Below are 19,839 nucleotides of genomic sequence, written 5' to 3' on the forward strand. Positions count from 1 at the left end.
CCTTTCCTTCAACTTCTACGAATTCATTCTTTTTCGCCCTCCTCTGCTTCCTTATTATCGTTTTATTGGCGTTCCTCTATATATATATATATATATATATATATATATATATATATATATATATATATATATATATATATATATATATATATATATATATATATATATGTTTCTCAGTTCGTTCACTTTACAACCCTGAATCCTTTGTTCACTAGGTCTTAAGTCTTATTTCCTTGATCATGTCAATCTATCCTCAACATGTTCCAGAGAGGGACGTGATTTTCTGTCCTCCCACGGCTTTTTTTTTTTTTTTTTTTTTTTGACACTTTTTCAGTACCAGCTCTTGCTTTTAGACTTACCAAATATGATCGCCCCTAACCTTAAAGAAACCTGCTCGTATCCACTGCTTCCCCCCTCCAATCCTCTCTCTCTCTCTCTCTCTCTCTCTCTCTCTCTCTCTCTCTCTCTCTCTCTCTCACACACACACACACACACACACACACACACACACACACACACACACACACAAAACGTGTAGTACACATACGACCACTAATATCTTCCTCGTGTCTCCCAGTGTTGCCATCCAAGTGTTCCTCACAGGCATTGGAAGGAATGGAAGCTGCAACAAGCCGTGAGGTCAACACATGCCAGTCCCTGCAAGAAACATACTGAACTATTTTCACCTGTCATCCTCATGAATAAATAGTAGATTGAACTTTTGAGACTGTATAGTATATCTCAGTCCGGCTTTCTGACTCGTTTTCTGCGATGCCACGGGAGAAAACGCGGGATTTATATTAGTAACTTAAAAATATGAGATGCTGGAAACTGTTTTTACTTCATTTTTAATTTTCAGTTGCAGTGAGTTTCAGTGATCATAAACCATTTTGAAAACCTAGAATGAGATTAAACATCACTTGGGACTTTATTGGTTCACTTTACGATTGAGATGTTTCTTTTTCACGAATTTGACAAAATACTAGACTTACTGTAAACAGACTGTTTTGAAAGGCTGATATGATATTTAACGACGAAAATGTTATGAGAGAGAGAGAGAGAGACGCACGCACGCACGCACGCACGCACGCACGCACACACACACACACACACACACACACACACACACACACACACACACACACACACACACACACACACACACACACACACACCTTGTAGAGGGGATGATCAAGGCTATTGTTTATCACCTTCACTTTTAGTATATACTTCGATACCACTCATGCTGTCAGTGATACAGAAGAAAGAAATAAAACTTCACCTGTGGAGGTAAATGATTTAATGATCAGAAAATACTCCTTAATTGGTGGAGTCACATAGAGCTAAGCACATCAGTGTTGCTCACTACAGTGATGGATGGTTGCAAACCTTTGAATGTTGCAAACGTTATACGTCAAATATTTCACTCGGAAGACGAATTATCACAACATTGCGAAGTTACATGGAGAAAGCTTAGGAAGACCTAAAGGTCACATGCATCAGTAAGCTTCGTTGCACGAATGGTAGTTGGTGGTCCAGAGTATACGATACATACGTCTGGTGCCAACCATGTACATTGAACACGTACATTCTCTCAGAACTAAGGAATGACTGTGCATATCAGAAATGGCTGTACGATTAAATTCATAATACTGTCCACATATGAATGCATTATAGATGTGGGGGTAATGATTCATTATTACAAGAACATGCATGATAACATTTCTCGCAAGGCAGCAAACCTTTGGACATCCACATCCACCCGTCTGCGCCTGTCTTATCTGTTCGTCCAAGACTTATAAACACACACACACACACACACACACACACACACACACACACACACACACACACACACACACACTTTTCTAAAGTTCATCGGGAAATGCCTTGTCATTTTGCATCGACACTGAAATATTGCATAATGTACATGTCGTTATTTGTCATATTAGATAATATATTCCATATTTAAAATAGAAATGCAAATCGTTCCTTCTGTTTTAAGAACATAAATGATAAAAAGACGTAACTTCATGCGTAGTACTAAAGAAGACATATTGACGATCATGTTTGAAGTCACACTGGTCTTTCGGTCCAGGTACTTATATGTTAATAACAACACATGATTCACACCAGCGACTAATGTACTACTTGATGTTTGTCAAGGAAACATTTTTGACGGGTCAACAATGTTGCCAGTTCCACCCAAGGCATGCTGCGACCTGTAGAGGTGTGAAGAGTGCAGGCCGCCTTCAAGAGGCTGTAAAGGAGGAGGCTATGTTTCGGCGAAACAAGACGTGCGGAAGAGAAGCTTTTTGTGTGGAGCATCACTGCTTGGTGGAAGTCGCCCCACATGGCTGGTGATGCACGGCAGCGGGCCGGAACACTGCCTTTCGTATGGCTCCTCAGGCGTCATGCAGACCTATGGGCATTGTGTCGGCTTGAACATTTAATTCTCTTAACCAACACACACTAGAATAGTTAAGAATTCCATGTGACTGTGTATCATTTCTAGGCATTGTGTTCAAATATCAAACATGAGGCAACATATCCTTTGCTAAAGAGAAAAACTTTTATATTAGTTATTTCATTATATATTTTTTCATCTTTCTTTTAAAGTTGATCTTAGTAATAAAGGCACCTCGCTCACGTCATTACAGCCAGCAATATAAAGCAAGTACCAAAATAATGACTGTAATAGTTTCGAGTACGGCAGCTGTCTGAGTTATATGATTCAATGAGGAAAGGTAACATGACACATATGTATGTTTTGTATCCTGGCTGCCTCCTCTGCAGTTTGTCAGTGACTCGCGACACTGAAAAAAAACCGAATCGTCTTACCAGATCGTCCTCTACTGCTGTGTCGTCTTCGCTGCTCTCATTCTCAAATTGGTCATTTTCAACTTGGCTGTCTTGGTCAAGGTGGTGGAAGGGAGGCAAGGAAGACGAGTAGGAGCCCGAGTACCCAGCTTCGGCCTCCTCTTGACTTGAACTGCTGGCATTGAACCCTTCGTCAATGTCATCCGGGCCCTCGTGCTCAGAGGAACCAGGGTTATGGAAGAAGGACACCCTCTGGAAGTACTCCTAAAAGGCGATTCTGTTAGCGCTCTCTCTCTCTCTCTCTCTCTCTCTCTCTCTCTCTCTCTCTCTCTCTCTCTCTCTCTCTCTCTCTCTCTCTCTCTCTCTTCTTCTTCCTTCCTTCTTCTTCTCCCTTCTTCTCTTCCTTCTCTTCCTTCCTTCTCTCTCTCTCTCTCTCTTCTCTTCTCTTCTCTTCTCTCTCTCTTCTCTCTCTCTCTTCTCTCTCTCTCTCTCTCTCTCTCTCTCTCTCTCTCTCTCTCTCTCTCTCTCTCTCTCTCTCTCTCTCTCTCTCTCTCTCTCTCACACACACACACACACACACACACACACACACACACACACACACACACACACACACACACACACACACACACACACACACACACACACACACACACACACGCTTGGATTGTAGTGTCACTAAAAGAAAATGTTATTGTCACAAAAACTGAAATTCCGATTATGTGCAAAGCTTCATGTGTCCAGAACAAACATGATGCAGAAGTGATTGGATAGTAAACACTGCACGTGAGAGTAGGCCTTAACACATCTCTCGACCAAAGCTGCAATATGAATCCCCTTCTGTTAGACTAACCATATTCTATATATCTCATTATTAAGTATTCTTTGTAACAAATAAGTTTACTACACGCACATTTCAGAAATAAATTACCACATTTATATAATATATTAAATTTACATATTAGTTCTAAATAAAAGATGTGTAGCATCATCTGCAACATCTTACCAAATACTTTTTGGAGGTCATTGGAAGAAGACGTTGCACTATTCTCTTGAAGCTTGGTCGCTGCTCGGGTACTGCGTTCCAGCACTTCAGCATGAGCGGGTAGAAAAAATCTGGACCTCTGTCGGGAGGTCCCAGCCTCTTACCACAGAGAATGAAGTCCTCCACCTCTTTATCTAGTTTATCCTGATGAATAAAGAATACTCTTTACAGTGTGTTTTGTGACCATGCGCCCCTTTCTTGTGGAAACATTTCGCTCTGAAAAGACTTTACCTCATAAGGCTGACGTCCCCCGCTGGCAAGTTCCCAAAGCAACACACCATAACTCCACACATCGGACCTGGTAGTATAACGGTAGTATTCCAGTGACTCGGGGGCCATCCAGCGCACTGGCAATAATCCACATGTCTCTGAGGAAACACCATGCACGAGGATGAGTCCACATTCCCACATACACACAGAGAGAGAGAAAGCGAGAGAGAAAGAGACTAATATCATCAGGGTGCCAGACAGATAAAAGATGTGCGATTTATTTGACGCAGTATTGTTAGTACTAACTTATCTTGTAGTAGTCAGTTGTGACGTGTCTGGTAAGGCCGAAATCCCCAATCTTGAGTATGAGTCGGTCTTCCACCATACCCAGCATACAATTGCGCGCCGCCAGGTCTCGGTGCACCCAATTATTGGCCTTCAGGTAAGCCATCCCGTCTGCTGCCTCCACCGCCATTTCCACCATTTTCTGCCAAAATATAAATTGTTTCTTGCACCGAAGATCTGCATGTATACTTATATGTTTTCAATGTCTACGATGCCCACCACGTGGCGACTGCCAGGTCTCCAGCCTCCTGCAGATCAGAATGTCTGTTTCGGAAATAGCAGGAATTATTTTTCACATTATTCACACAAGTATTCTTTGTCGATTTAATGCTTGCAATATAGTATGAGGAATTCAGACTTACCTCATTCGTAATCGTGGCCCCTTCCTCTCTTAAGAGGAAGGACTTGAGGTCACCATATTCCATGAACTCCATGACAACATATATTGGCGGACAACTGTTCACGCCAATCAGACTTACCACAAAGTTTGATTTCATTTTCTATTGATAAAAAATGCAAAATTATTAATTAATCGGTTGAAAAAAGGCACAAATATCCTGCGTCACCATATGACAAAGATGATATCAATGCACGTGACTGAAACAAATTACGAGTGTCTACTTACTGCATGACGGTGGCCTCGTCCAAGAAGTGCTTCATGTCCTGGTACGTGGCCTCCTCGTTGACGGTCTTCACCGCCACCTGTCGTTCTTCCCCAGCAGGAAGCTTCAGCATTCCGAGGTAAACTATCCCGAAGACCCCCTGACCAATTTTCTTGTCCAACTTTACTTGCAGGACGTTGCTATCAATGATGAAATCCTTCTCTAAATGCTTTAGTCCTGCCTCCAGTAAGAGCTCTGATAGATGTGAAAAGAAAAAGAAAAGAAAGATTCACACAAACGTTGCAGTCTCACCAACACCGTTACATGACTAACGTGTTAACAAGAAGAGCTTTTTCATAGATAAGTACAAGCAACACGTTGAGTAATACACGGCAGAGTTGTCACATGGCAGCATTGGACTGGAATTATTGTAGAATTACAAGATACAGAATTGTTTCCCTGTAGAATATTACGATAATAAAATAATGGCCAACATACTCGTACATGTTTGCACTTGTGTTTTTAGTCAAGAATAGCTCTATTCTTTATGTTACCTTCGAAAGTCTGTGACTCTGGAGCTTCGCTTCTTTTCCGCCACCTCACCCATAAGACCACCTCCATAATGCAGATACCTAACAAACCCCCACACAGGAAGGCAACAGGGACAGCCCAATAAACGTCGGGTCTCTGTTGGTAAGAAAACTAATAATTTATAAAACTTATGAATTAATGAAATTCATATTTGTTTACGTGTAAAAACGAGCATTTTTTACAAGACATGGGAAATAACTGGCCTTGATCCCAATGGTGAGGCTGGTAGGTGGTCCATCGCCGCTGGGAGAACGAAGTCTAATGTGGAAAGTGTAGCTTCCATACTTCTGCAGTGGAAATCTATACTCGGCGTGACGCATCTTTTGCTGCGGGACGCATATTTTTTTCTGCCAATAAACAAGACGCATTGGAAAAGATTGCTAATGTTCTTGTAAGTGATTATGCTTCCTTCCTCTATTTTTCCACTATAACACATTGCTGCGGAAGTGTATTCATGAAATTAGCTGTGAAAAAATTTGTTTACTCGTCGGTTAATCTTAAAATGTAAAACTACTCACAGCAAATTTTCAATCTGTACATCACGCCTCACTGTCATGAAAGACAACAAGTGTAGGAGATAAACCTTTCCTACAATTGTAGAATTCTGTACCAGTTCCCTACAAGAAGAGGAAAATCGCCACAATATTTTACGGTACACATGCATACACCAAGAAATGCTAGGCAACACCAACCTTAGGTGTTTGTTCCAGCTGGTATTCGATGATATAGGCCAGGATGAGTTCCATCGGAACCATTGGTGGGTCCCAACTAAGGAGAAGCGTGGTGCCTATTTGTGCTGCTGCTCCGGGTGGTGAAGCGGGTGTTTTGTTACTGGAATTGGCCTGTGATTTTGTGTCTGGCCATTTAGTCTCGTTTGTTTTCATTTGTTTCACCTTGAAGTTTTTTATCTTGTATATGGATACTGAAACAATGGGCTATAGTAGTGACAAACTTCACTCTCTCTCTACTAATATGCACAAACACACACACACACACACACACACACACACACACACACACACACACACACACACACACACACACACACACACACACTTACTGTCCACTGGAGTTGTCACATCCAGAACAGACCAGTCGCTGCAGATACTGCCCTCGGTGTGGCATGCTCTTACCCACACCTGCTGGACACACAAAAAAGAACAAGAATCAAGATTTCGAGTGACTATGGGTGGGAGAGAGGGAAGAGAAGAGAGAGAAGCGCGCGCACACACACACACACACACACACACACACACACACACACACACACACACACACACACACACACACACACACACAGGGAATTTTTTAATATATACGAAACAGATACTTGCCCTGTATTGTGTGAAATACGACAAACGCATCAGAGTGACGCGGGTATTGTTGGTCGTCATCGTCCTCACGTCACACACCTCGGCTGCAGAGATATTTTAGGTGTAAGCACCAATACTCATATGTTGTTCATATAGTGTAACCTTTCTCCCTTTCAGTAAATAAACATTGTATCATAAGTCGCCTAACCTGTGTCGCTGTTTGTGTCAGTGCTTATTTCACACTCATCGTGCTCCATCTCCTTGTATTTATTATTTTTCTCCTCTCGTTTTTGGTCGCTCGTTTCCGTGTCTGTCCTGCAACGATAATTTTATCCTATTATTTTTTTTCCTGCAAAACGTCAACATTGTTTGCAATGTCTTGTATATTTTTTGGTGTACCTGTGATCAGTATTATAATGTAACATAATGACCACTTGGCGCCGTGGGTGCTCACCTGTCTTGTATTCTTGCTGACAAATGTACTATACTTCTACGTTTCCGCTGCCTGGATCGGTTCTGCTCCTCGGCGACTATGGAAGCTGTCCCTGGGATGACGGGCGTGCTGGTGATGTCGCTCACATTCCTCGTGACTTCGTCTGCTGTGTAGTTGCGGCGCTGGGCAGGAGGCTTGCTTTGGCTGACGGAGGCGGGCATTGATTTATTTTCATTGTCGTCACTATCCCTTTTTGTGAGAAGAAAAGGCATTTATGTGGAAAGGCTTTAAGGAAGCAACATTTGAAAATGCAGAAGAGAAAGTGTAGCTCATGGATATCAACGGTTCTTCAAATATTGTGGACAATTAATTCACATAAGAGAGTAGTCTACCAGCCTTTTGCAGAACAGGCTTTGCCACATGAAGGTTTGAAAGTGGATGTCAAACTCGTGGTCATAACGTCGATCCTCCTTTGAGAGGTTGGCGGCGGAGTCTGGACACGCACAACAGCGGGTCGCCTTGTTGTCGTCTTCCCCACCATGCAAGCTGAGCCGCGTCTTGTTCTCTGTTAACACCCTCCTCACCCTTCATATTCATTTTCAACTAAGTTGTTTTGTTTGAATGTACAAGTTACTTTCATATTGCTGGTGTAAAATAAAAATATGTGACGGACTTGGTTAATAACTGAATTATACTGTCAAATCAATTGGAATGAGTACATATTCATGAAGTAAGCAAAGCTCCATTAATATTGGTATTTTCAAACGTATAGAAACTATGTATTCCTGACCACCTGTAATCAAGTGCCGTCCCGAGCAACACTTACGTGGCTCATCTCTGCTGTCCACACACACGTCACGATCCTCGGGTGTTGGGCGTGGACGGGGAAGCTTCAACCTCCCGTGCTTCACCTCGTACACCTTCAGGGGTCCATTGCGAACGGCAGGTTCACGCCAGGATAAGAACTGAGCCGAGGTGCCTTTCTGAGACGTAGCCTTCAACTCACGCACTGGAGACGGCTCTGCAACATAGATAGATAGGTAGATAGTTTTCACGACAATACCTCATTAGTCTTGTAAGTTGAAATGATGAATAGATAGAATGATGAATAAGCATAATATAATCAGGTTTTGATATTATGCAGCAACTCAAGACTCAAACGCAAAGTGAGGCTTCGCTTGATATATCTTGTGTAAGGAATGAGAAAAGAGGAAACTTACCACCGACTTGGGTTGTGACGTACTGGATGCTGGAGCGGCTGGCGTTCTTCACAGCGTCGATGTAGTAGACGTCAACATACACGGCGTACTGAGTGTAGGGCTTAAGGTTGTCTACGCCCACCACACACTCCTCGTCATGCTCGTACTCTCGAAAAATCCTCTTCCACACGCTGAAGAACATCCATAGAAAACAGTGAAACACCCAACAATATTTTGATTGAAGCTAATGGAATTATTGTAGCTGCTCGAGATGCGTTGTAGGAGTCTGTGTCAGTCAGGTGGGGAGAGGCAGGTCAGGGGTTGGGAGTGACCTTTCATGGCGGCACTCAGACAGACGGTATTGATTCAGGCAGGCACGGCAACGAGTCCCGTTTTATGACTGACTATTTCTATGCATGCCAAGCAATTAAATCTATATGAAGCTTATTATTTATGCCTATTGAAGTGTATCACGGCAAAGATATTGATCTTATGGTAGCTATTAATTAACTTGGTGTTGTGTTGATTATAAGAGTTGCCTCGGAATCCGTCTCGTTCCAAACAGAGTTGATCTTGGTTCATAAATCAAAACTGAATGAGACTGACAAAGATGAAAAAGCAGTGACGGATTTTGCAATGAGTATAGCGTCGCGAGGCAGCTTGCGAGGCAGCTTCATACTCACATGTTGTCGTTGCAGGCGTCGCGGCCTTGGTAGAGTGTGATCTTCTCAGGCGCCTCCCGGTAATACAAATAATAGCCGATAACGAACCGATGGTCGCGGCCGTGATAGTGGTACTTCCAGAGTACTTCAAGTCTTCCATTCTTCAAAGGGACGCAGCGCACCTCCAGGTCCGATGTGTAACCTGAAATGTAGCATTCCCTCCAGTTACTGGGTGGTGGCAGAGTTTCCACGCGTGGCAGGGAAGTGTATCATCGTATCTTTCAATGCCGCATTTCAGGTTAAAAAAAAAAAAAAAAAAGATATCAAGGTAAAGCATTACAACATCGAACTATTGTCAAAAAAGCATGCATGTCCTGATAAAAAATATTAAGTGCATGGACACTTACAAGGCGCCGTGTCCTCTGCATGGGATACATGAACGCGGTCTGCTTGTACCTGTGCCTGGGTGGCCAGCTTTCTTATCAGCTCGCGACACAGGCTTGGATTGTGTTGGAAGAACAGCATTCCCTGGATGATCTCAAGACTGTGGTTGCGGTGCTCCCAGTCCCATAATTCCCGTAGCTTCTCATTGTCCAGCACGTAAAGGGCGTACCTGAGGGGAGTTGCAGAACAACACGCAGTACGTGAATCCATTAGAGTTTATTCAATAAATAATTTTAAGACTTAATAAGAAAATAGTGAGTGAAACAGTAAATTGTAACTGTAGTGATATAAAACAAAGTGTGGAGAAGCAATGGATGGTGAGTGGCCGTGTAATGATTGAGAAACAATAGAAATGACCTTCACGGGACAGTCATGTAAAGACATCCTAGTAGTTACCTGCCGTGCGCCAAATCCTCGCCTCCGATTTTCTCAAGGGTGCTCAGAAAGTTCAGGGAGAAGAGTGTGTCACAGCCGTACACCTTCAAGTAGCCCGTCACCACCTTCACCTGGCCCAGGTTCTCCTCCAGTTGCTGCATCAAGTTAGCTGTCAGGAGAAACATTCCATTATTGTTATTTTGTATTTCCAAGACAGATTCTTTAGATGTAAGGCATTTCAGTTCAGACTTGGTGTGTTTTTAAACATTTACTTTCAGCTTATCACTATTCTCTAATAAATTTTGTACAGTTGTGTTTTCGATGACAAAACGCACGCTCGGGAAAGAAGAGGTACTCACCGCCACCTGACACCATGATTTCCAGGTTTCCTTTCAAATGCTGGCACTTTCGGAGTTGGCGTCCCATGTTTGCAGTGGTGACCTTCGTCCCGCGGCACGTCCCATAGCAATTGTCTGCACTAGGAAAATAGGACTTAAGAACCTTTTTGCTTTCTTTCTCACTTCCCAGTGGTATGAGTTTTTGTGAATGTAAGGTTATCTTAGTAAATGGGTGTCAGTCGCCTGTATGTTTGTTTAAATGAGAGCATGAAATGATTAGGAAAGTCAAAAAGTTATAGGAAGGAAGATGTGAAGGTGGAAACGTACCATTGCATGGAACACAGACCAGCCGCTCAGTACCGTGCGGCCCCATCTCTCTCTCCATCTTCCACGGCTCCTTGGCACACTCGTCCTCGCGAATGCATCGGTAACCTAAGTGCTGTCCAAAAAATATTTAGACTATTACAATACTGTGGAAATAGTAAGTTTCCTTGATACTTGAGTTAGATATCTAGACATATGAAAGTGGAGCTGTCTGTGAGCAAGGATAGAACCTCTAAAAAATACATTGACTCACGTGGACTTTGTTATTGACAGACGAAGAACACTCAGGGACGCAAGTATGACCGTCTTGGTAATTCCTGCATGCTACACATGCGTTAGGGTCATAGAGGGCGTAGCATCCCCCCACACATTCTTCGTGGCACTGGGAATCTGAAGCAGGAAGAGGGAATGCTTGTTTAGTATCATTAGCGAAAAGACCTAGGCGACCAAATAGTGAAGCCTCAAGGTGGCCGTGTGTTATGAATGTTGCCGCGACTCGCAATCATCCTCGTTAATTGAATGAGTTACACCCATATAAACAGAGGTATGATAATTTCCTGGTGTGTGTGTGTGTGTGTGTGTGTGTGTGTGTGTGTGTGTGTGTGTGTGTGTGTGTGTGTGTGTGTGTTAACCTTGGTAGCATCCGCCATGCGTAGTGCAGTAGGTGTGGATGGCGGTGGTGACATTGGTACAATCCCTCTGTTCTTCACACATCGGGTAGACACACAATCCATAATCCTGCCGGAATACAATATTGCGATCAGACACATAGAACACATCATAAGTTCATAGTGATAGATCTATCTTATCTTCTAATAAACACACACACACACACACACACACACACACACACACACACACACACACACACACACGCATTTCATATTTAGATTCAGATAGTTTATTGACTACAGAAAAACTATATATAAATGCAGAAATTAAATAAGTGGCTGTGGTTCAAATTACAATTACTGATTCTTTAAAACTATAAAACTATTTAGTAATTTCATTTAAAGCGATAAACACAGATGCATACTGTATAAAACAAATAAAACTCAGTCATATTACATGATACGCTTGGAATGTGTGTTAAAGGAAATAAAACTGCTAAAACTCCCAAACGATGAAATATGGACAACTAAACATCAAATATAAAAAAGTTAACATCATACACTAAAAAGAATGAACTCTCATTTGCAGGCAGACTTGGATAGGATGAAAGAATGGACAGATAGATGGCAAATGAAGTTCAATATTAACAAGTGCAGGGTACTGAACGTAGGTAGAGATAATCCAAGCAATAGGTACACGATAGATAACGTGGCACTAGAAAGTTCCAAGTATGAGAAAGATTTAGGAGTCATAGTTAGCTCCGATCTCGGTACAAGGAAGCAATGTATTGAGGCCAGGGGGGAATAAGGCGAATAGAGAATTGGGATTCATTTGTAGAAGTTAAAAGCAGGAGTCCCGAAGTAATACTGAAATTATACTTGGCGCTGGTCAGGCCACATCTTGAATATGCGGTACAATTCTGGTCCCCACGTTTTAGGAAGGATATAGCTCTGTTGGAGTCAGTGCAAAGGAGGATGACTAAAAAGATACATGGAATGAGGGATATTCCCTTTGAAAACAGACTGAAAAAACTCAATCTGCATTCCTTAGAGAGACGTAGGTTAAGAGGAGATATGATAGAAGTATTTAAGTGGTATAAGGATTTTAACAGAGGGGACATGAATGTAGTTCTTAGGATCTGTAGCGGGGGACAGAACCAGAAATAATGGGTTTAAAGTTGAAAAATTCAGGTTTAGGAAAGAAATGGGAAGAAACTGGTTTTCAAACAGAGTGGTTGATGAGTAGTAGAACAGTCTCAGTGGTCATGTAGTCAGAGCTGAGTCAATAAGGAGCTTTAAAAGAAGGTTATATAAGTTCATGGATGGGGATGATAGATGGAATTAGATAGCTTAAACACATAGGAACTGCCTCGTATAGGCCTGGCGGCCTCTTGCAGCTTCCCTCTTTTCTTATGTTCTTATGTTCATAAAACTATAGAATTGTAAAACTCTTACATTCAAATACATCTGATAATCATAATTATTATAATGCTACTAAGACTCATAAAAACTTAAGAACCTAAAAGGCAAGCCAACAAAACATGGAACTAAAGAATTGTTCTTTTACATAACCCAGGAATTAATCTGCCTAAGATCTAAATATAGTATGTTTATCAAGCAAAACTAAGTATGCATTTTAGTACAAGGCCAATATTTTATAAATAACAGCACACACAGTCTGTTCTACCAAGCAATAAGTCCTCGACAGTTGTGATGTACATATTTTTAAGGTGAAGGGACAAGGGACAGCTCTCAATAACGCGTGTTTCTGTCTGCACTAGGCCGCAGAGACAGAGCCTCTCCTCCAAGGGAAGGCGGCCACTCCTCCATCGGTTCCATTGACCTTTCTCCACCGCTAAGGAGTGTGCATTTCATCGCAGTCTTGTCCATAAAATATATCATTAACATGTTTGTTTTGGTTTATTTCATGCATAACGAAATTTGGAATTTTTCTTGTAAAAACTTAATCTATTAGAACCAGATTTAATAATATTTAATTTCATATTCTGTTTGTCTTCCTCTACCTCACCAACACTGGTAAAAGTGAGGTCACTAAGATACTGGACTCTTGGTCACTGCGTTCATCAACGGCTCGTCGTTCATAGTGTTCTTTTTGGCCACATCTCCAGGAAAAATTTTCTTTGTCTAGCTTTGATTATATATAGGGCTACAAGTGAAGGCAGTTCTAATTCCACCATGCACACGTCATTATTAGTTGTCTTCCTTACACCCCTTCATTGCTTTATGCACCACTTGTATTGTTTTTTTTTATACCAGCGTTTAGTCGCGATTCACATCTATAAAGCGGTTAAGTTGTGACAGCCGCATCGAACACTTTTCTTTTAATAGAGAATAGTATGTCGTTATTTCTATTTACAAATAGCAAATAGCATGATCTATCTTCTTATTGACAGGAAGCTTTACAGCTGTTGAGGGTAATACATCATCAGTGAAAGGGTTTCTATAAATACATATACGTAGTTATCACAGTAATGTATTATGCTATCATTGCATGCTATTGCCTCTGAATCTTCATTGTTGCCATTCACAACCATAAATTGTCTTATTCCTGTTAATTACCATTCCATGTGACCTACAAAAATCATACAAGATACTTCTTTTTCTTAGCATTCCTCCTCTAGTTGTAGACAACAGTACAGTGTCGTCCATCATAACAAATGTAGCCATGAAAGAAAGCCGTCTGCGGGGACAGTCTTCCTTGATCATCTGTATCATTGCATTCACATACATGACAGAGAGCACACATGATGTGGTGGAGCCTTGTCGTACACCGAGAGTAGTAGCAATTAAAGCAGTTCCCATAACATTATTTGTATATCTATACATAGCGCGCGTGCACACACACACACACACACACACACACACACACACACACACACACACACACACACACACACACACACACACACACACACACACACACACACACACACAGAGAGAGAGAGAGAGAGAGAGAGAGAGAGAGAGAGAAATTGATTACGAAACATGTAGTGACAAAAGTAATATGTGGAATAAATGTTCGCTAAGGACGTGTAACTCATCGATAATACTTCACAGTAATTATGAGATGGCAATTTTTGTTGATACTTGAGGGAAGTGTTTACCTGCACCACGTTGAGGGCCGGAGAAGGGGAGAGCAGATCCCAGCGGTTGGGAGGTCCACTGCAAAGATTTTTCTCTACCCGCACCGCACCCCTCAGCACGTGGGTCAAGTTCCAAAGGTTTGGCTGGCAGTGGAGAAAAAAAAAATCGGCAGACATACTTAAGACGACATTTATAGTCTGCGTTGACTTCAAAAACATTATACAGTACGACTTTCTGCTTCTGGTTCTGATATCAGCGGAATAGCAAATATAATATTTTGCAAAACACCTTAATGCCCATAAACAAGTAGTTACTTTTTACTACGATAGGCATGGCTCTTTATGCCCGGTTAATTCACTAAATTTACACCACGAAATGATGTTGAACCTAAACAAAATGCAGGAATGGAATGGTTAAATAATTTTTGGCATCAGAACAACACATGCTGGTACAAATAGATAGCAAACGTGACTTGCACCAGGACATACTCACTTCTTGCAAGAAGATGTTCCCATATATTACAAGGGAATAGCCATGGAAGAGTTCCCGTCCCCTGATGACAGCTAAGAGCGGGAGCAGGTGGCGCAGAGTTTTTAAGTACGAGAGCTGGTAGATGATCACGTAGCCAGTCACCTGAGGAAGAGATGATGTTCGGAACTTGTACACTGCCCAGACACCGCATGCCGGCTCCGACACCAGTCTGGTGCTTCTCGAGGATGGACCGTGGGTTAGGTTATACAAACACACACACACACACACACACACACACACACACACACACACACACACACACACACACACACACACACACACACACACACACACACACACTACAAAAGAAAATAGCATAAATCATTCTTAGACCAGAATATAGCAATTTTGACAATTCCCTCAAGAGGCACTGACTCGCAACGCGAAATAATCTCTTCACTTCCAACCTTCTCAAGTTACTCCCAATCCGGTCCCACACTGACGGATACAAAAACCAGCCGGAGCCATAAATGGCATTTCATGAGCTCTAAACTCTCTGTGATGTTCATTGGGGGAACAAGTCCCTCACGTGATCCTCAGGACTGGTGAATACCAAGAGAAAAGTTTTTGTATAATATAATAATATGTATGTAGTGGATAAAAAAAGATTACTTAACAACTGTGTGTGTGTGTGTGTGTGTGTGTGTGTGTGTGTGTGTGTGTGTGTGTGTGTGTGTGTGTACTCATAAGTAGTATGATGGATTTATTTTCCATAAGATATAACCACTAGGGCAATTTTCCAGTGTAAGCTTTAGATATGTATGGGTGGTAGTGCTTCCAAGGCTGCATCGCCAACCCCATCATCATCATTAACCACGAGGCGGCCTTCCCTTAAATGACGTGTTTTCATGAGGAGTTAATCGTGCCACACTCAATGGCGCCATTAGCAAGGCACCATCACCTGGTTGTCATGTTCATGGCTGCTATTGACATTACTCAGCATGCGAACGTGCACCAACACCCGCCCCCAACACACACACACACACACACACACACACTTGCTCATTCTGACAAGTCGCCACCCACCTACTGCTTAGGATCTTTTCCGCTTATAACCTCCTTTACAAACTGTCTACCACATGCAGACGTAATATCAATATCTTTTTCTTTCTCCCTTCCTTCTTATGCTCTCTCTCTCTCTCTCTCTCTCTCTCTCTCTCTCTCTCTCTCTCTCTCTCTCTCTCTCTCTCTCTCTCTCTCTCTCTCTCTCTCTCTCTCTCTCTCTCTCTCTCTCTCTCTCTCTCTCTCTCTCCACACACACACACACACACACACACACACACACACACACACACACACACACGCACAGTTGATTTAAGTCATTTCACATTCACTTACAATATTGATTTCCAAACGGTGGTGCGTGGAATGGAATGAATGGAATGTCACAGCTTATGAATCGAATCTTGTCCATGAGGTAGCAGTGCGAACACTGCCACCTGTTAGAGATCAATAAAACGCCTGATACAGAAAGCGAGGCGATAAAAACAGCCTCGAAATCAAGCGAGTTGGCAAGTATTAGAGCACATGTAATGGGTGTGTGCGCCACGTATTGGAGTGAGGTGGCAGGATGTTTGTGCTGCGCTGGTCAAAGGGGGAGGAAGGGACGTGCTGCCAAGCGACCTGCTGATATTTTGTATGCCCCTCCAGCAAGGTTGACCAGCCGTCATGCACAAATGTAATATTCTGCATGCTGTCATCTTTATTGTTGTGCCCGAGCGAGTTCTAGTGTTAAAACACTAATTAAGAATAAATGAAGGATATAAGAGATTTCGAGAATTTAGCACCAGCGTGGTCACTTTTTAGCATGCCCTGCCTGTGGCCGCTCCCAGACCGAGAGGGAAGTTGTTTGTCTGCCGCCGACTGCGGAACGGATTAGGGAAAGGAGACGGACTCAAGGTAATTTACTTTGTGAATAATAAATATCTCATACATGTTTTGTCATATTTCATTTATCTCCATTAAACTTACGATGCTGTCTATCGGACTGATGATGCTGTGTAAAATTATCATAGAAAATACTGAGTGCGAAGTGAAACTATGTACTTCTACGTGGTACTGAATTAGTATGTGTGTGTGTGTGTGTGTGTGTGTGTGTGTGTGTGTGTGTGAATTCACCTTGGTCGTCTGCTGGTCACCCAGACAGTCTTCCCATTACGGAGCGAGCTCAGAGCTCATAGACCGATGTTCGGGTAGGACTGTAGGACTGTGTGTGTGTATGTGTGTGTGTGCGTGCATGCATGCATGCATGCATGTGTGCGTGCGTGCGTGCGTACGTAAGTAAGTGCGTGCCCACGGATTTCCCTACATAACTAAAGATACCCAGATAGATATAATACTCTAGCTAGGATAAATAATATGCCGTCAAACGCAATATTTGTCTTGCATTACCATAGCTGTTAGCTTAGTACTTCACCTTTTCTTTTGTTAAAGATTTTCTTAAAGTACAAAGTAAATAAGTTAAAGAGTTAACGACAAGAGTGAGCGGGGCAGGAGTGCTGATTGCTAGGAACAGATGGACGGAGGGCAATTAGGCTGCCCTCGTCATACCTGCGCCTCAACCCTGGCTGGCTGGAGAGCATCGTTGTTTTGCCTGTCATAAAAGCCTCCTGATTACACAGCAGGCGGCATTACTTTAATGGTAGCGGGAGGGAAGGACGGCATTCTCTTGGCTTTCAAGCTGCCTTCAGACCCGACCCAACAGTTTATCTTCATTATCCATGTCAGTGTTTTTTGTTACATTTTAGTCATCATGCATTCAAATTACATAATGTGTTTCGTTGGTTTCAAGCTTAAACCACAGTCTTTCAACCCTTTTTCCCGTGCTCCCACCGAGACTAGTTTTATGGAATAATTGACCCAACACTCCAGCAACAGAAAAAAAAAGAATGTAACAAAAAATAGTGTTTTGAGGTACAAAATGAATTTTTAGTCCAGCAGTCTTTTGGCGCTCGTGTTTCACATACGGAACTCACTTCAAGTACTTGTACCTGTTATGTACCTATGAAAATATATCCCGAAGATATTGTCAAGAGTAACAACGAATTATATTGATAACATACCTGAATGAGATTAGGAAGACCAACGAGTGACTGGGTTTCGTTGTATTCAATGAGCTGGATGCGCAGGTTTCCCTCGATGGTGACGCAAGAAACGTAGTCCTCCAAGAATGTTTGGTCTCCCGTCACCTCCACACTCCCACAAGCTAAAAGGTAATAAGACTGATATGTTGTAATCTCCTCGACTTAAATCTTCTCAGATAACACCTTCAGCAGTATTAGTTGAGTCTATCTCACAAAAACAACCAACCACAATTGAACTCAGAAGATTGATGCGAGAATGACATCAAGGGTGATTTCCATGCAATGTGTGAAGTGTATGGAAGAAGGTAAGAGGTGGATAAAGATTTAGACAGTGTAAAAGACAGAATGATGAAATTATAATTAAACTAAGAGTGAAGTGTGACACACCCATATTGGCAAATGGACGTGATAAAATGCAGATCAATGTTGATGAAAATCTTCAGCTTTGATCTTTTAGGAAAGAGTCGTTGGCAAGGACGATTGGTTCCCAGCAACATGACAACCATTTTGCATTTGCTATTTATTCTTAATTACTGCTTGTCTGTAAACGAAGGGACGAATTTTATGGAAATAATTGCTTTATGAACTGCTAATATTTTTAAAAGATTACACCTCTATGTGCTGAACGCATAACGGAAGTGATAGTGTCTGGCATGGAGGCGTACATTTCTGCCCAGAATCATGCCAAGTCTGTTCCTTCAACTTGCCAAACACTCCTTCATAAATAAAAAAATAAAAAAGTCAAAATCTTTCAAACTCTAACTCCCTTCGTGACTTCTGGCATCTGGCCAAAAACATCTCCAATAACTTTATTTCTTCATCTTTTCCTCCTTTATTTCATCCTGATGGCACCACTGCCATCTCATCTGTCTCTAAAGCTGAACTCTTCTCTCAAACCTTTGCTAAAACTCCACCTTGGATGATTCTGGGCTTGTCCCTCCCTCTCCTCCCTCTGACTATTTCATGTCTAAAATAAAAATTCTTCGTAATGATGTTTTCCATGCCCTCTGGCCTAAACCCTCGGAAGGCTTATGGACCTGATGGGGTCCCTCCTATTGTTCTCAAAACTGTGTTTCCGTGCTTGCACCTTGCCTGGCCAAACTCTTTCAACTATGTCTATCGACTTCTACCTTTCCTTCTTGCTGGAAGTTTGCCTACATTCAGCCTGTTCCTAAAAAGGGTGACCGTTCTAATCTCTCAAACTACCGTCCTGTAGCTTTAATCTCTTGCTTGTCTAAAGTTTTTAATCTATCCTCAATAGGAAGATTCTCAAACATCTGTCACTTCACAATCTTCTATCTGATCGCCAGTATGGCTTCCGTCAAGGTCGCTCTACTGGTGATCTGGCGTTCCTTACTGAGTCTTGGTCATCCTCTTTTAGAGATTTCGGTGAAACTTTCGCTGTCGCGTTAGACATATCAAAAGCTTTTGATAGAGTCTGGCACAAAGCTTTGATTTCAAAACTGCCCTCCTACGGTTTCTATCCTTCTCTCTGCAACTTTATCTCAAGTTTCCTTTCCGACTGTTCTATTGCAGCCACTGTTCTTCTCCTAAATCTATTAACAGTGGTGTTCCTCGGGGCTGTCCTATCACCCACCCTCTTTCTATTATTCATTAATGACCTTCTTAACCAAACTTCTTGCCCTATCCACTCCTACGCTGATAATACCACCCTACATCTTTCCACGTCCTTAATTTCAGAGACGACCAACCCTTCAAGAAGTCAACAGATCACACATGAACACCACAAAATGCCTGACTTCTGATCTTTCTTAAGATTTCTGATTGGGGCAGAGAAAACTTAGTAG

At 42.1% G+C, this 19,839-nt stretch overlaps 1 protein-coding gene across 5 annotated transcripts in view; it reads right to left on the reverse strand.

Annotated features, from left to right (window-relative positions):
• Nucleotides 1-1,122: 1,122 nt before the first annotated feature.
• Nucleotides 1,123-19,839, reverse strand: part of LOC123517626 (insulin-like growth factor 1 receptor) — a 22,922-nt gene continuing 4,205 nt past the window's right edge. For 2 of the 5 annotated variants that reach the window (XM_045277917.1, XM_045277918.1), the window contains exons 3-29: nucleotides 18,011-18,153; nucleotides 14,910-15,050; nucleotides 14,438-14,560; nucleotides 11,334-11,439; nucleotides 10,955-11,091; nucleotides 10,705-10,816; nucleotides 10,399-10,512; nucleotides 10,061-10,208; nucleotides 9,628-9,833; nucleotides 9,242-9,422; nucleotides 8,580-8,749; nucleotides 8,186-8,380; nucleotides 7,756-7,924; nucleotides 7,381-7,608; nucleotides 7,135-7,241; nucleotides 6,948-7,030; nucleotides 6,674-6,752; nucleotides 6,306-6,535; nucleotides 5,817-5,960; nucleotides 5,577-5,709; nucleotides 5,047-5,277; nucleotides 4,783-4,922; nucleotides 4,382-4,562; nucleotides 4,097-4,233; nucleotides 3,827-4,009; nucleotides 2,842-3,084; nucleotides 1,286-2,422 (exon numbers count right to left, since the gene is read on the reverse strand). In XM_045277917.1, the coding sequence (XP_045133852.1) occupies nucleotides 2,276-2,422; nucleotides 2,842-3,084; nucleotides 3,827-4,009; nucleotides 4,097-4,233; nucleotides 4,382-4,562; nucleotides 4,783-4,922; nucleotides 5,047-5,277; nucleotides 5,577-5,709; nucleotides 5,817-5,960; nucleotides 6,306-6,535; nucleotides 6,674-6,752; nucleotides 6,948-7,030; nucleotides 7,135-7,241; nucleotides 7,381-7,608; nucleotides 7,756-7,924; nucleotides 8,186-8,380; nucleotides 8,580-8,749; nucleotides 9,242-9,422; nucleotides 9,628-9,833; nucleotides 10,061-10,208; nucleotides 10,399-10,512; nucleotides 10,705-10,816; nucleotides 10,955-11,091; nucleotides 11,334-11,439; nucleotides 14,438-14,560; nucleotides 14,910-15,050; nucleotides 18,011-18,153 (4,211 nt within the window). In that variant the 3' untranslated portion in view covers nucleotides 1,286-2,275. Of the gene's footprint in view, nucleotides 1,176-1,285; nucleotides 2,423-2,841; nucleotides 3,085-3,826; nucleotides 4,010-4,096; nucleotides 4,234-4,381; nucleotides 4,563-4,782; nucleotides 4,923-5,044; nucleotides 5,278-5,576; nucleotides 5,710-5,816; nucleotides 5,961-6,305; nucleotides 6,536-6,673; nucleotides 6,753-6,947; nucleotides 7,031-7,134; nucleotides 7,242-7,380; nucleotides 7,609-7,755; nucleotides 7,925-8,185; nucleotides 8,381-8,579; nucleotides 8,750-9,241; nucleotides 9,423-9,627; nucleotides 9,834-10,060; nucleotides 10,209-10,398; nucleotides 10,513-10,704; nucleotides 10,817-10,954; nucleotides 11,092-11,333; nucleotides 11,440-14,437; nucleotides 14,561-14,909; nucleotides 15,051-18,010; nucleotides 18,154-19,839 lie in introns of those variants that run through there. The other 3 variants (XR_006678513.1, XM_045277920.1, XM_045277919.1) reach the window with 3 other exon arrangements.

The sequence above is a fragment of the Portunus trituberculatus genome, chromosome 42 (genome assembly GCF_017591435.1).
Source record: "Portunus trituberculatus isolate SZX2019 chromosome 42, ASM1759143v1, whole genome shotgun sequence".
Taxonomy (NCBI): domain Eukaryota; kingdom Metazoa; phylum Arthropoda; class Malacostraca; order Decapoda; family Portunidae; genus Portunus; species Portunus trituberculatus.